The sequence below is a fragment of the Heliangelus exortis genome, chromosome 6 (assembly GCF_036169615.1).
Source record: "Heliangelus exortis chromosome 6, bHelExo1.hap1, whole genome shotgun sequence".
Classification (NCBI taxonomy): Eukaryota; Metazoa; Chordata; class Aves; order Apodiformes; family Trochilidae; genus Heliangelus; species Heliangelus exortis.
The window spans coordinates 25717860-25733927 of record NC_092427.1 but is presented as its reverse complement, the minus strand read 5'-3'; the positions used below and the strand labels follow the sequence as shown (position 1 = coordinate 25733927).

The 16068-nt window shown below is 39.4% G+C and overlaps 1 protein-coding gene across 4 annotated transcripts in view; it reads right to left on the bottom strand.

Annotated features, from left to right (window-relative positions):
- GPR155 (G protein-coupled receptor 155) overlaps positions 1 to 15533 on the bottom strand; it is a 35236-nt gene extending 19703 nt beyond the window's left edge. The window contains exons 1-2 of one of the 4 annotated variants that reach the window (XM_071747312.1): positions 15442 to 15533; positions 3874 to 4380 (exon numbers count right to left, since the gene is read on the bottom strand). In XM_071747312.1, coding sequence (XP_071603413.1) covers positions 3874 to 4380; positions 15442 to 15478 — 544 coding nt within the window. In that variant the 5' untranslated portion in view covers positions 15479 to 15533. Of the gene's footprint in view, positions 1 to 3873; positions 4381 to 10247; positions 10373 to 15395; positions 15415 to 15441 lie in introns of those variants that run through there. The other 3 variants (XM_071747308.1, XM_071747311.1, XM_071747309.1) reach the window with 3 other exon arrangements.
- Between the last annotated feature and the right edge of the window lie 535 nt (positions 15534 to 16068).

Genomic DNA, 16068 nt, shown 5'->3' with positions numbered 1-16068 from the left:
TAATTTTATTTTAAAACTCACAAGTTTATACTGTTGTATTTCTTATGTATGTATTAAATGTTTAATTAAATTTATAAAAATTGCTGTTTATCTGGTTAACAATCTGACATTTATCTGTGTAAGAATGCCATTTTAATTTTCCAGACTTCTTTGGAAGGATAACAGTTATCTTTTACCTGCCTCATAATGTTATTATTTCCAATAATTATTTCCAGAAATACAGAGAGCGATGCTTTCCATTTTAGCTTTTCCTACACAAGTTGGAGACACATTATTTCCCAGGCATAAGTATCTTAATATGCAGGTGGAGTTATATTTGTGCTACAAATAATATTAAAAAAAAAAAGGAAGCACTACTGCATAAATACACCTTCTAGACTTTTCCAGAGCTTTGCACTCTTAAGAGTATGTAACAAAGTTTAAGATCACTAAGCAACCAACTGCTGTAGGTATTTCCTTTTCCTTGCACACTAAACCTATTCTTTTCCTGCAAAGGGTTTTCCCTTGTGACTGTTTTTCAAAGTCCAAAGCATTTTTACCTTCCTATTAAATATCTAGAATGACAGGATTTAAGTGCTAAACCAGAATAAACATCCTCCTCTTTAGATTGAATAAGCTAACATTCATATTTACTTGACTCACAGTACATATGAAAAAGCACCAAAGGTGATACTCCCCTTCCAAGTCATGATTAAAGTATATAGACACAAGCTCCCTGTCCTAAAAACCTGAATAAACTGCAAGCGAGAACTACCAAATGTGTGCTTAGTTAATGCATTTAACAAGTCAGTTTTAAACACAGAATATATGTTAATAAAACCACTTTAAACATGCCAGACATTTTTTATGCAAGTAAAAATTTTCTAAAAACGCTAGTGATGCTTTTATGCTTCTTAAAACAGTATGCCCATTTCAGTCAAATGCAACCCAAGTCACATGTAAATAATGTCTGAGTGAAAAATGTAGTAAATCATTATTTTTTGGCAAAGTGAAACTGTATACATAATACAATATATTTAACTCTGCAAGCAATTTAATTGACGTATGATGTCACAATGGATATTCCTGGGTAGCAGAAGGTGGAACCAATGCAGATTGATGAGTCAGTAGGAAAAAAAAAATATTACTCTTAAGGAATCATTAGGACAGTGAAAATAATCCACAACTTCTATAACTAATGAATTTTTTACCATTTTATTTAAATCAAGGTGCCTGATTGCTGTGTGTAACAAAAATTTAAAGATATTTTAATACTTAAAAAAAAACCAACAATTTTCCAGATGCCAGCTGCTCGGAATTACATATAAATCACACACTAGTTCTTCACGTGTAACACAATTAGCACCATCAAAGTAATGGCAACTGAGCCATCATCCACACAACACTGCTGCTACATCTGTGTGCTAACAATACAATACAGAAGAGCAGATGAAGCTTTACTGTCAGAGTTGTAGCATCTCACCTAGTAATAAAAAACAAGATAAAGCTTTCTATTGTAGTGATTCTACCTGTACTGGTTTTTTTCTGTACCAGTTGCTTTTGACTCTAAACCAACCACAGTTTGTTGAACTGTCAATACAGTGATTAGAGGAAACAGTGGTGAGGTTTGAAAATGTTTGCCTTTTAAAAATTCTTACATGCAGATCTTTGCTCAACAACAAAAAATAGCATAGTGCTTATACAAGAAAAAACATTCAGTGGATGAAAACCCAGGATGTTATTTACCTACTAAAATGCTCAAAATGCCTTTTTAAATAGCCTTATTATAATACACACATTTTTCAATACTGATTTTTTTTCCTTTACAAATTTCAAGCAGCCTTTAAAAGTATATTTCCAATAAGGGACCATGTTTTTGCTCAAAACACTATCATCTGCCACAAAAAGAAACAAGTAAGGCATTCATGGTTTCCTAGTCCTGCAAACACTTCAGAGAAGCTGCTAACTGTAAAGTTTGCATACCAGACAGCATGAACCAAACTCTGGTGAAAAACTGGGGATGGCAGAAGGACAGGAAAGGAAATCAACAGCTCTAAGAAATACACAGCCATTGAGCACCCAACAGCGCTGCTGTTGCATTAAGTATTCCAGTAAATGAACTAAATGTTGCAAATTTGGCCAGACTGTACATGGAATAAATATGAATCATTTCTTATCAATCATAAAACACCAAGAAACAAAGATGTAATCCTCACAGCCCTACTTGCAAATATACTTCTAATTTCTCATAAAAAGAATAAATCTCAGGAGATGCAACTGAGGAAAACAGGGTATTTTCATCTAGGTAAGAAAAAGTTTGCAATTGCACTTGTCTGTATTTTATACATATCCAGTTAAGAGAGCAAGAAAGAATCAGGTTATCCTGAGCATGCTGTCCTGGAAAAGAGAGAAAAAAACCTGCCAGCTCCTCAAGTAGTCTAAAATAGGGACCTACTTGTTCTGTGTAACTGGGAATTGCATGTTAAAGCTTCTCTTTTGTAACTGTATTTTCAATTCTCAAAATACATTCAAAATACATTGCTTTTTGCTTTGCTAGAACACACAAGTTTTTTTTTGTTTTTTTTTTTTTTTTTGTTCTTAACCTTGTCTGGATTAGAAAAGCAATCTCAAGAGACCTGGAGAGGCAAAGAGTACTTTCCCTTCAGGGAACAGCAAACAAAACATAATCCAGATGTCTTCCTAAATGCCTTCCACTGAAGGTCTATTTTGAAGATCATGATATCTGCAATGTATGTGACACAGGCCACAGAGGTCCTGCCTGGGGAGAGGCAGCACTGAAAGCTGCACTGGCACAGAAGAGTCTCCCAAAGCAGGTAAAAAGCACTGCAGTTCAGACAGTAGCAAGTGGGAGAAGCCTGCTGCAACTTCAGATGACTTCCTAAGTTATCACAGTATGTAAGCCTAAAAGCATATTAAAATATTAAGAAAAAAAACTATAAAAGGAAAAAAAACCTTATAAAAACGGAATAAAATAATAATGTCACAGATTGGGATAAAACTAAGTTTAATAACTGATACTGATTGGAATTCAGAATACAGGTTTACAAGAGCAAGAGTTTGCAGCTACACAAGTTATACTCTGAGTGCCTGTTTTTTAGATGCACTCTGATGGTGGTTAACTACACATCCCAAAAATGGCACCAGAGCCACATAAAATTCCAATTTGAGATGCAAAAATACAAGTTACTACAAATCACACACCAATCTTTATTTTAAGACACTGACTTCTTCCAAGACTCTATCCTAAAGCATGTCTACTGGCCACAATATTAAGATCAAGGGATAAGACATGATTGCCTACATCAATTAAATAGCACAAAAATTAGAAGTTTCTTGCAAACCAATTTAAAGTTTGTCACACACACTCCACAACCAGTAGACACCAACATTTAGCCATAATGTTTTTGGTTTTTTTTCAGCTAAACCAAGAGGTAATGCCAAAATAGTAAAAGACCCATTACAGCTATTTCAGAGGCCCCAGGTACAGGGTAATACTTTGCGAATCAAGGAATTTTGGCCTTAAGGGAAACTCATATTTCCCATATGGAAAACTGCCTGCAATAAATGTAAGGTAATTCATATGCATTTTGAAATTATATTTTAATTTTTTTTAGACCGATTTACTTCAACATAACAAGATCACATAGACAACTGTAGCTGGACTGTTTTCAGTTCTGTCTCAATCATATCAGCTGTCAGTTTTCTTCCCTTACTAAAAAGTACATGATCTGAAGGCAAGAAATGTGACTTGAGAAATGGACTAGCTCACTCCTCCAGTTCAGGAGTCATTTTCAAATTACAGAAAAATAAAAGGAAACACGCTTAGAGCACTGAAAAATAATTTTAAAGAAGAGAGAATAAGGAACTACTTACCTATTGGATATCCCAGTGCAAAGTCATTGCTTTGTGTAGCAAAAATAGGGAACAAACCTGCTTTGCTGAATCTGTTCTCAGGATTGGCTACCAACAATGTTAAAACACATACTAAGAAAAACACAGCAGCTTTGGCAACTAAAATACTGTACAGGAAGGACCAATTCACATTAGAAAAGTTAAGTACCACCATGTTTTTGAACAGTAGAGCTGGGAGTGCAAAACGGGACACAAAATTTCCCAGTCCTCTGGCCTGAGTTGATGTGATAATGTTGGCTCTTCCAGCTATGTAGCCACAAAGAATTATTCCAAAGCATTCTAACAGGGCTGGGAAAAGCCTGCTTATTGACATAGAAGGAGTACCAGTGGTGGTATTGGGTCCAATTTGTCCAGACAAAGAAATAGACATATTAGCTGAAGATGAGAGGTTCTCTGCATTGAAGTCTGAATAGATATCCATGTCCTTTGACCACTTCTTCCAAATAAAAGAGCATGAAATGGTCTCATCTGTAAAAGAAACAAAAGCATTTATTAACATCCAAAGCTGTATTTGTGAATATTTATGGTATTAGGCTTGCTGGCAGAAGAGTTTACACTTACAAGTGTACATTATAAAACAAGTGTTACAAATAAATAATGAGACAAATAATAAGAAGCTAAAGAGAAACAACTCTGAGAAAGAAGAATGCTGAAAAGTCATTCCATACACACATCGTCTCACAAGCCCACACAATTCAACAAGAAAATTGATAGAGGCTAAAAATTCTCAAAGAAATGTGAGGGCAACACTGAAATATTAAAATACAGGATGGGCATTCAAAAAGCAAAAAATCTGCCAAAAGTAAAGGAGCTATGACAAGGATTAAAAAAAATTACAATTATTATACAATCTAAACATAAGTCAGAATATATTCTAAGCCTTCAACACTCTCCAGTCATTGTTTCAGAAAACAGTAATTCTCAGTGTGGGTTCCTTGCTTTCCTGGACTACCACTCTAAGCCTAGTTAACTTTCCAACAGAAAAGCCTAACTCTTTACAAACCCATTAGCAGCCTGTAACCTTTCTTACCTCTCAGATCACTGTTAGTTCCCAACTACAATTCTCACACATTCTTTGCTTTCAACTGTCAAATTGTTATTATCTCATCTTGGGCCTTTAAAACCATGTTTTACTTGGTTCTTTTTCCTCAACAATAAAAATACACTTTAAACTTCCACTATTAAATTCCCATCCTTGACCTCTGCTTCCACGTACTCAGCTCTGAGCATGGCTGGAAGTTCTCCTTCACCTCCACCTTTAGATCCTATTTAATCCAAGTTCTGCCCTTGAAACAGCACTTACCAAAATCTTGAGGCCAAAGCTTCTTAAACTCTCAGAATTGGTTTTCCATTTTCATCCTCTGTGATCATTATCTACCTTTATTATAATCATCCTCCTCTTGAAATGTTGCTCTTCCTGTATCTTTTGTAATTACAGCTCCTCCTAATTCCCCTCCCATCTTTACTTGTTCCTATAACAGGATACCTCTACATTTCTGTGGGTGCTGATAAGGCTTCTTGTTCCTCTTTGGTCTCCTTTGTCTTCTGTGTATTTTCATAAGCACTTATTCAATTATAAATAAATGAATCAGAGATACCTCTTTCTAATCTAGACTTATCTTCTGTTGAAAGTACCATTTCAGCCTGTCTACAAGATTTCTTGTGTGACTCTGCTGTCAATTCAAGACCAATGAGCTTGAAACTGTTCTCTTGAAAAGATGCTCTATGTATCTAATTTGCTAGAGGTGAGTGACAAAGGCTACAAAATCATCTAATTTGAGGGCAGTGCAAAAGTGAATTCATATTAATCTATAACTCTGTTGCAAGAAAAATCCTCATAGTCTATTGGTATCTGTTCTTTTTTGTACATCTTTCTACAGACTCATTCTCCACGAATCAAAACCTCTTTGCTTTCATATTCTTTTACAGTAAGTTTACACCCTCCTAATCTATCCCAGGCTAGTAAGAGGAATAGCCTTTGCAAGAACATGAGCACCAGAAAAGGAAAATAAATTTGACCAAGAATTGTAGCTTCTCTACCTTGGCACAAAGACATTTGGCAATGCCCTCTCTACCTTTGATAAAGACTCAGAGATCAAATCATCATATCACCCTGTAAGCTTTTACGTTGGTTTGGGCAAATTTGTGCTCCCAATGTTTCAGTGTCATGTACTAATGATGCTCTTCCCAGTCAGCAAGGGAGTCACGTATGACACAGTGGCCAATGATCTAATTCATCACACTACTGCTTACCCATATTCCTACATGTATTCAATGTACATGTATTCCTACATGTATTCAATGTGATTTAAGTATGCATTAAGTGTTCATGTGTAACAGATATGTCTTGTCACTCCAGATTTTCACTTGTTACCCAGCCTTTAGAAGGGCTGACCATACCACAGCAGGTTCTATATGCAAGTAGGCATGAAAAGTCTGCAAATCTGGGAAAGAGAGAGGACATCAAACACCAATAATCAGAGGTCAATAGTAAAGTTGTGCCAAAAACAGATATGGACTTGTTGATACAGCTCTGAAACACGTGCAGTCCAGCAGGTAACTACATACAAAATTTTTATATGACTAAATCCTGAAGTGCCCTGGAAAGAAAAAGAAGATAATTTACTTCAGTTTGTAGATAGAAACCAAGGCAAAGATGAACTGATTTGCCAGCAGCCATTTAACATAACAGTGGGAAAGCTGAGGTTTCCAGTACCCAAACCAGTGCTTTGTACAGCACAATGGCAGTACAATGTGCAAATCAGCAACTGGTTTAAGAGTCTTCCCAGCCTCTATGCATCCTGTCCTCAGGGAACAGAAAACTCGTATGAGCCAGGTAAATGAGAGAGTACTGTGAGCCAGAGGAAAGGTGAGATCTTGTATGCACCATTTCTCACCCCAGCATACACATATTCTCATGTACCATAAAATCTCTGACTGTTATTTGCACCTGAAGAGTAACCCTAACCCTAACATTTATCTGTACTGAGCAGTTGCATCCCAGTAGCCTTGGCCACCTCTTCTCCCAAGGAAAGTGAGTGTCCAAGGAGGGCTTACGTTAAAGATCATATTTTTCTGTGTTATAGATGATACCTTTGCCTACATATATTGGGACCAGAAACTCAAAGCATTATCTACTCTAGAATGATGGAAAAACTTGGAATAAATAAAGCAGACAACACACCACTTCTGCTACTAGCAAAACATAAGGAAGTTGTCGGGATTTTCAAAATGTCCAAAAGAGGCTTAGAGACAGATTTCCAACACAGAATTCTTGAAAAAAACCTGTCACATTCTACACTAGCTGCAAGGTGAAATGCAGGTTCTTGGTGCAGCTCCATCTCAAACATTTGAAGGTTGCAGGACTTCACAGGGGTAAGGCTCCTGGCAATGCAGACTATTCAACCTGCTTTCTACTCTGCCAAGGTATTTTTTCAGCAATAAGACAAATGTAAAGCTTTTTCAACCAAAGACATTCTGCTACATTTCATCTGAAGCAGAAGTATATTCTGTCTGTATTTATCCCTAAATTCTGCCATTCCTTCTCACCCCCTGTGCCTTCCTATCTAAGGCTGTTATCCTTTTACTACAGTGTCAATACTAATGACAAAGTTTATATTCCAATATTGTAACCCACAAAGGCTACATACAGTGTGAAGGACTCTTACCATTATAACACCATCTTCTCTCTCCTCAAAAGTGGTTTAAGCTGTCCAGGTATTTTGGTTGCACAGACTAAGCCTTCACAGGAGAGTCTATCAATATAGTTACAGAAGTCCACACTTTTAAACCAAAATTATGCCTAAATTAATTAAGCACATCTCTTCCTTCTATATTAAAATTACTATTTCTCCTCACAAAGTTGCTACAGATTAGAGAAATGCCTGTGTGCCCATCTTATAATTCAGGAATTTAAATAAATATGCAGGAGACTACCTAGTTTTATCAGTCAGCAGCACATAGTATATCCTGTAGATCAAAACTGAAATGGATATACAACCACACATTCTACAGTCATCTTTTGTCAAGTGCCACAAATATTCCTGCAGCCTTCCTTCAGGCCATCTTCACCTTTAACTTCATTACAAGGGGCCTTGTAAAGTCAGTCAGGCCTAATTTTCAGTCAACAACATGAGTTTCAAAGAGAGAAACTGCATCACAGTGAAGCTGCCACTGGCACTCCTCAGAGGGCTTTGAGTGTGAATCACCTCTTCAGCTCCAGAGATCTGCACTCCCCAAAACATTCACATTTAACACAGTTGATCTATTGCAGAGCTGTGGGTATTTTCCAGAAATGCAAGCTCTAGCACAGCATGCTGCTTAGCACAGTGAACACATCTCTCGTCCCTTTAGCTCTATAGGATATGTGCATTTATGTAACTCTTGTGAGATTATGTAATAACTAATCACAGATTTCACATACAGCCATATCACACCTGGGGCTTAACTCAAACTAGCATCTCACACAAGCAAAGAGGTCTTCAATTCACAGTTCCTAACAAAATCAAATGTACTGACCTGATGCAAAACCAAAACCTTGTATATTCTACAAAGAAAGCAATCTGTTCTTACAGTGCATGTAACAAATAAACCAGTCAAAGACTAAAATAAGGAAATATAAAAGTGCCAAAAGATGGCACTTAGCTTTGACTCCATGGGACAAACAATTTGCGTTGGTTATCCCTTCAGGGACAGAGATTTGAATCCTCAAAAACTCATCTACAGCTGCACTGCTGGGAACTGAAGGCAAATAAAGACAAAGCTGTAGCAATAATGCTGCCTTATCTGCTGTCGACTGTGTCAAGCATAGCTGCTTGCAGCCAGCCTGTCAGCTTGCATTCGTACAGCTGGAAGAGGAAGTCTGGTATGAAGACCAACAACAGATCTAGAGCAAGAAACAAGTGCTGCTTACAATGCCCTTGAAACAAACCAGAGCACTGATATTTGCCCACTCCTCTACTAGGCTGTCAGTGTTTGGAAAATGTTAAAATTCACCAGACCAGAAACTCAGCTCTCCAGTACCTATGAGTTAAGAAGCCTCAGGTTCCTCTCAGAGTGCCAAAATAGAGAACTTGTCTCGTTTTCTAGCAAACCCCTTCCATCTTCTTTTTTTAATGACAGTCGAAGACAGTATGAGAGAATAGAAGAAATGTAAGAGATACCCTAAGGTACCTCTTCTCTCTGGTCTCTCACCGCTGAGCTTTCAGATGATAAGCACTCTCAGGATAATTCTGGTGACACTGGCAAGGCTGTGCAGCCTGTTCATGAATTATATCCCACAATGTGACCTAATTTCTTACTTCAATACAATGCAGAAACATCCCAAGGATAACAGGTTATTTTATTCAGGAGACTGTGGAATTGGGACAGGAAGAGTTACCATTTATGGCATCTCTGGCACCTCATTCTCAGCTGAGATATAAGTGTAACAGATGCATGTTAGTGTAAAAGTCCATACAGTAACTCAAAGAGTAAGCAACTTTGGAGAGTTACAATGACAAAAGATGTAAGAAGCAATTACTGCAGTTCCTATTCTTTCAACTTAACTGCGATTTTTACTTTTTTCCTCTAGTGGGCTAAGAAAGCAGATACAGGATAATATTGTAATGCCACCTACCCCAAGAAGTGGGCCAACGTTCTCTTGAAATTCAGACAATGCAACAAAAAATATCAGACCTTAGATGTCTTTGAGCAGTTGCTCTTCAAGACCACATTTCCTTTTTCAGTTTTTTGGGTATTTTTTTTTCCCTACACTGTTATCCCAAGAAGGTGCCAGGACAGTGAAGAAGTGCGTGGAGCTGACAGCCCAGGGCACGCGTCTGCAGAGCTCTGACCGGCAACACTTCAAATTGTATCAAAATCTGTCGGTGTGGGTGTTCCGGCAAGACCAAATGAAGCAACAGCTGCCAGCCCCACGAAATACCAAGCCAGGAAAACGAATGGAAAACATACCTCCCCTTGACTTTCAATTAGCCTCATCTTACGGCTTGTCAACAGACGGATACACGTGCTTAAAGCAAACAGCAATTTTTTTTCAAAATACAGACTGTATTTTATTGTTGGCACCCCTTAATAAGTGCCTCACTTCCCCCACTTGTCAAAGAGGAATGAAACATCCTTTGACTTCCAGGGAGAAAGCAACAAAGCAAGCACCCGGTGCCTGCTCCGTCCTTGCCTATCACTGCTCTCCTTGCCGTGGTCACCCCAGCTACCACCAGTCAGCATTTTCACTCAGAAACACCCGACAGTGAAAAAAAATAACAGCACCGTCCTGTATGACGGCTGTCGCTTTAGATAATAAAGCCAGAAGTCGGGGGAAGAGGTAGACAACTTACCTACTTAGCTTTTGGTAGGCGCCTCCACATATGGGTACGTGTAGAGGATTTGCACTCGGCCAAGGTGAGAACCTCTCCAAGGCCGAGGCCGCCGGTACCGAGGCCCAGGAGGGGGAGGGCTGGCTCGGTTTGTCCCGCCCCGGCAGCCGCCTCAGCTCCCGGCGGGTCCGGCCCCGGGGCAGGGAAGCGCCGCTGCCCAGCACCGCCCCCGCCGCCGCTCTCCCCGTGCCGCCGCGCCGTGCAGGGCCCCGGGCGGGCAGGGGCGCAGCGCTGCGCGGCGGCCGCCAGAGGGTGGGCGGGATCAGCCGCAAGATGGCGGCGGCGCGGGAAGGGGCCTTTCGGCAGCCGGGTGAACCCTTCAGCCGCGGCGGGCGGGCGGGCGGCCCGGGGGCGACGTTCTCCCGCTGTGTGCTTTACCCCCAGAGCTTCTGCTGGCGGGAGCCGCCTTCCCTTGGCGGGAGCGGATCAAGCCCTTACCGCCGCAGGCTTCTGCTCGGGACCGAACAAGCTCCCTGCTGCCACCTGCCATCAGCGGGGCCCGGGTCCCCGGCCAGGCTGAGAGGCGCAGGCTGCCCGCGGGGTTTGCGGGGCTGGGGCAGAGCCTCCACGCACACGGGTGGGGCAGAACACAGCCCCCGGCTGCAGTGGGACCCTGTGCGGGGCTCACCGGCATTTATCTGCCCGCCGCAGGGTCGCCGCCCTCAGCTCGGCGTGGGCCGATAACGGGGCTGGCCCCCAGCCCACCTGCCCGGTGCCAGGGCAGCCCTGTATTGTCTACACTAATTCCAACTCTTTTTCTTTTTCTTTTTTTAAGCAGTTAAAGTGCTTAGAAACAAAACGCCATGTTTTCCACATAGCATCAATTTGCCAAGGCTGCTCAGACAACCAGTGATTTCCCCAGTAAAAACTATAAGCTGGGAACAGTAAAAAGTTCTAAGAAAGAATGGCTTCCCATTTTTAATGCAAGTGAGGAGACAGCAGCTGGAGCTGCCCATTTTCCAGGAATTAAGCAAGAAACTGCTGCCCCAAAGAGGGAAAGTAAAATTCTGTCTGCTGTTTACTTCGTTCCATGGTTTATTTGACTCAAATCAGGTTGTCTTACTTGTTAAGTGTAGCAGGCACACAGCAATAGGTGTTACTAACTGGAGTAGGAAAGCTTTTCTGACAGACATTAATGCCATCCACTTTGCGTGGTTGGTGGCTTCTCCACCAGCTGGGAACTCAAAGTAAAAAAAGCTGCTCACTCCTCTCCCTCTTCCAGGTGACATCCAGAGAAGATCAAAACAGAAAGAACAATCTCAGCCAAAAAAAGACTGGTACATGATTCACAATTCATGAAGTACTGTATTGGATAGTAATTGGATGTAATAAATTCTCCCACAATAAGTTCAGTTTACAAGGTCTACTGGTAAGGTAGGAACAAATCAGATGCTACTTAATAAGAGCAATATCAGCGATAACAACAAAAATAATACTTAAGGGAATTAAATGAGAGGCCAAGAAAAGGTTAAGAAAATCCCATAAAGAATGCAGACAGGGATAGAAACTCGTGGGGATAAAAATGACTGCTGTAAACTTTCAATAGGTACTATATTGTTGGTAGTGTATGTCTGCTTTCATTTTAATTTAAATTTACTGATGCTTAATGAGTTTTGGGTTGCTGCATTAAAAACAAAGACCTTTAATGCAGACTGTGGCTGACATTCAGCAGCAAAACTGTCACAAGCCAGTGCCCATCTCCTCTCTCTTTCTTATTCCTGTCCTGTCACTACAAGGGGCCAACACAGCCCAGCCAAAAGATGAGTGAAGGGTTGTACCAAAGCCATGCCAACAATCTATGTTTATCACTGGAAGGTTGTACTGCTTGTTGAGTGACACTCTCGTGCTGTTATGTTAGGGTGAAAATGGTTTTGGTGCAAATACTAATAAAAAGCCTCTTTTCTTAGTAAATTCAATGTTAATTTCTCTTCTTGGCACCTGACAAAAGCCAAGGATTTGGATTAGTTTTTGGAAGTACAGTATAAAGGGATCTTTTAGATTTTTTTGTCTTTCTGCCTAGTACTCTTCTCTGTAGACATGACATGCCTTAGAGGGACATAGCATACCAAGAGTGTGCTAAGAAATCCTGGTAAGAATTTATGCCTTTCTTTCTCTTGGAATAATTTATTTCTCCTAAAAAAGATCACTACTGATTCAGTGTTTAATGAAGTATTTTAAAATATGGTAAACTTTAATTGCATTATTTTGCAAGTGCATAAATTTGACCAGCTAGGCTACTCATTGATTGCTATTGATATGCACCAATCAACAGCATGGTCTTCCAGGGAACTAGCAGTGACTGGAGGGGGCTGTATTTCCATCTGAAATGCACCAACATGTACACACTCCTAAATCAGGAAAGTACACTTGACCTGAGTCCTGTGTTTGACATTGAGAAATGGATACACTCAAAAGTATGAAGTTGTAGTACCAAAGGCACATAATGAGATAAAAACCAAACCAAAAACCTAATAAAATTCTGCTTAGAATTTAGATTAATTATTTAAAGATACTTGTGTGAATTATAGCTACTGTCTAAGAAAAACTAAGGGAAAACGGTATGCAAGGAAATAAATAATTAGGACTTAATATAGCATATATCCTCTTGAAGATTTTAACTTTTACAAACACACTGTAGGCAGTCTGGCAACTGTCACTGGCATGCAGTCATTTCTGAGAGGAACTGAGACAAGCACTAGGATTAAGAAACATGAAGTCTTTCTTAACCAGACTACCACCAAAACATTTGAGTAACTAAAACACTGGATTTCAGGACTAGTTCTCTGCCTGGTTGGGAACTGTAAGGAACACGGTTTGTTAGTGTCTTTTGACCTGGACAATTAGCAATAACAGCTTAATGTTAGAGTCAAGAATTCTTTCTAGTGCAGAACCAAACACACAGGATACTCCTGCATATCCCCTAGGACTGCAGAATGTGCTGCTACCCAGAACAGCAAAGGGCAGCATCTTCTCACTGCTTGGCACCTCCTCTCTGCTCCCCCTATACTTAACCCATGCTCTGGGGACTTCTTTGAGCCAGAGTTCTATTCTGGACTTGAATGTAGCTTTGTTTTGGGTGGAGCCCATTTGTGTTCCAGCACCTCAATATATAATAGAACTTACTTCTCTTTTTCTTCTAAGATCTTTTGCAAACTAAGGGGGATGGTCCTGGACACTGGATCTCATGGAATTTCACCCAATCCACATCAATTTTGAAAAGCCCTCCTGTATTAATAAAAAACCAACACTTTGACTAGCAATAACCACAGCTATAATAGCATGACTGATGTATGGGAGAGGCAAGATTTTTATCTACAAATTACTGAGAGGATACCAGCTCCTGATCACAGGTATCCTCCACTACTGGCAACCCAATTTTGGTAGTTTAACTGTAGATCACAGAAAACACTGTTACTGGTGTTGCAAAGCCACACTCTCCAATAGCTAACTAAACAAACAGCAAATGGGAAGTTTTCCTGAAAATCTTAATTCAATCCTCTTGAATATTCCCATCCTACCCATTACATAATTGTGAACTGCTTTCCCCTTTGATTTTTGTTCTGTTTTCACTCAAATTGGATGTTCCATTCATTTATGTGCCACCAAAGACGTCAACTGAGTGCGTGGGAGAGACAGTTCCTGCTTTTTGATGTGGGCAGCAGCTCAACCAGTGAAAAGCATCTGGAGCAACCATTGCATGAGTTGTACTGCTGACCTGTGCCTTTCATCATGTTCATTTACCTACAACAATTACACGTACACAGACTGGCCCCACACAGGAGCTGCAAGAAGCTTAATTCTTTTGGTGAGAACAGGCTTCAGAAAATGTAGCTTTTAAGATCTAGCAGTGACTAGATGCAAACGTATTTTTCAAAGGCATACAAGTGAGCCAATTTGGACAGATTTTCAGGGGATCACAAATGTATCTTTTTACTTGATGTGAAGGCTACTTTGCTGGTAAACTGCAAGCACTTGTTGCAAAGCCTGAAACGTTGGAGTATTCTGAATAAAAATTTACTGGAAGCAAGTACATTTATGCAGCTTGTTTCTGAAAATACTAAAAGTAATGGTGGGTTTTTTTCTAAAAAGAATCTGAGAACTAGCATGGAAGTTGCAGCCAAATCACTAGGGTATGGTGAAAGACAATATTGCCTTACAAGAGGAAGCACCAGGTGAGCTTCAAAGCAGCACAATTGATTCAAAGTGTAACACAAACATCTCTCTAAATAACCTCTCAGCAGGATATTACACAAACATCACGTTTTCCAGAACAGACAGAAATAAGAACACGGAGGATGAACAGACAACAGGAATGTTGAAAAATGCATCTGGATGAAATCTGTCTGTAAATCTAGAGGTATAATCTCAGTGCAATTTCCAGATGGCCATGCACCTGGTTTTCAACAGCACGTAAAAATCTAAATATCTTACTAATACAGTCGTTACAACAGTGGGTGGAGAGACTAACACTTCTTAGGTAATCTCCTCATATTCAATTACAGGAAAAATACTTACTCAATCCTCCTTGGTTATTGACAATGAGCCAAATTTTATATACAAATTGGAATTATGCCTATACACAACATGGCCTTGCAACTCTAATGTTGGAAGAAGTACAGTTCTCATGCTGCTCATTGCTTAACAAGTAAATGGACCAGGGAGCAAATGGAGCAGCGACCTGTGCTCAATCTCTGTTAAGTTTTCTCAGCTGACTCCATCTGAAAACATGTGTCTAACTTTGGTTATCTAAAAATGTAGTTCAGAATTCAGAAAGTTTGTTGTTTTTAATGTCTATTCTCTTGCAGTTTTGTGTAGGATGTTCAAAAAAGAGCATTTAGTGCTGATCTCTATCCACATGAGTCTGATCACATACACTGAAGTTAGTTACTTCCATACTTACTGGAAAATAAACTATAGCTTACTATTATGAATTGGATGTTTATATTCACTTCAGTTACCTTGGAACAGTTTTGCAAAACATATTTCTTCTCAAGAAAACTACTTATCTGCTCATCTACAATTTCGCAGTAGTGCTCTTCATTATCTACCTTGGTTACGAGAACTTAATTGGTATTTTTGGTATAGTCTCTTTTGTAAGACAGTGTGTACCTTCAAGGTGGTTTTGCAAAGTCCATGCTTACTGTACCATACTCACTGACTTCCAGTTTATTGTGTGGCTGAGACAAGGGCATGTGTTACTGGTATGTCCCAGAGTTGTAGGTACAACTTTAGTCTTCAAAATATTGTATCTGCAAAAAGAAAATACAAAATGAAACACAAAACTTAAACTTCAGCAATGATTATGCATGTTCGGTTCTGTTGAAACAAACTGCTTTCATAAACAAACACAGTAAATGTCATGCATGGTAAACTTTACCTCTCTAAAGAAAAAAAAGAAGCAAAAAGCAAAAAGAAAGCTAAATTAGATTGCACTGATTTGTTTTTCTCAAATTGCTCTCAGAGGAGAAAAAAACAATAGAGCAGAGACCTCCTAAATGTACAAATTCCATCATTTGTGCTGAAGTCAAATAAAATCAAAGATGGATTAACAAGTTAACCAGTCTGACTAGGGGAAAAAAAGGATGCAAAAGTCATGCAGATAAATTATTATTTTAATGTAGCATTTCAAATTTTTTTATCTGGAAAATACTTTTCAAGTCTTGTCCATTTACCTCATATTATGGCTAGGGTTGTATCTACTCTATGCAGACACTTAAAAGATTTTTTTACATTTTCACATGCCCACATGACTAACATTATGTTGTGAAATTATTAAGAGCAG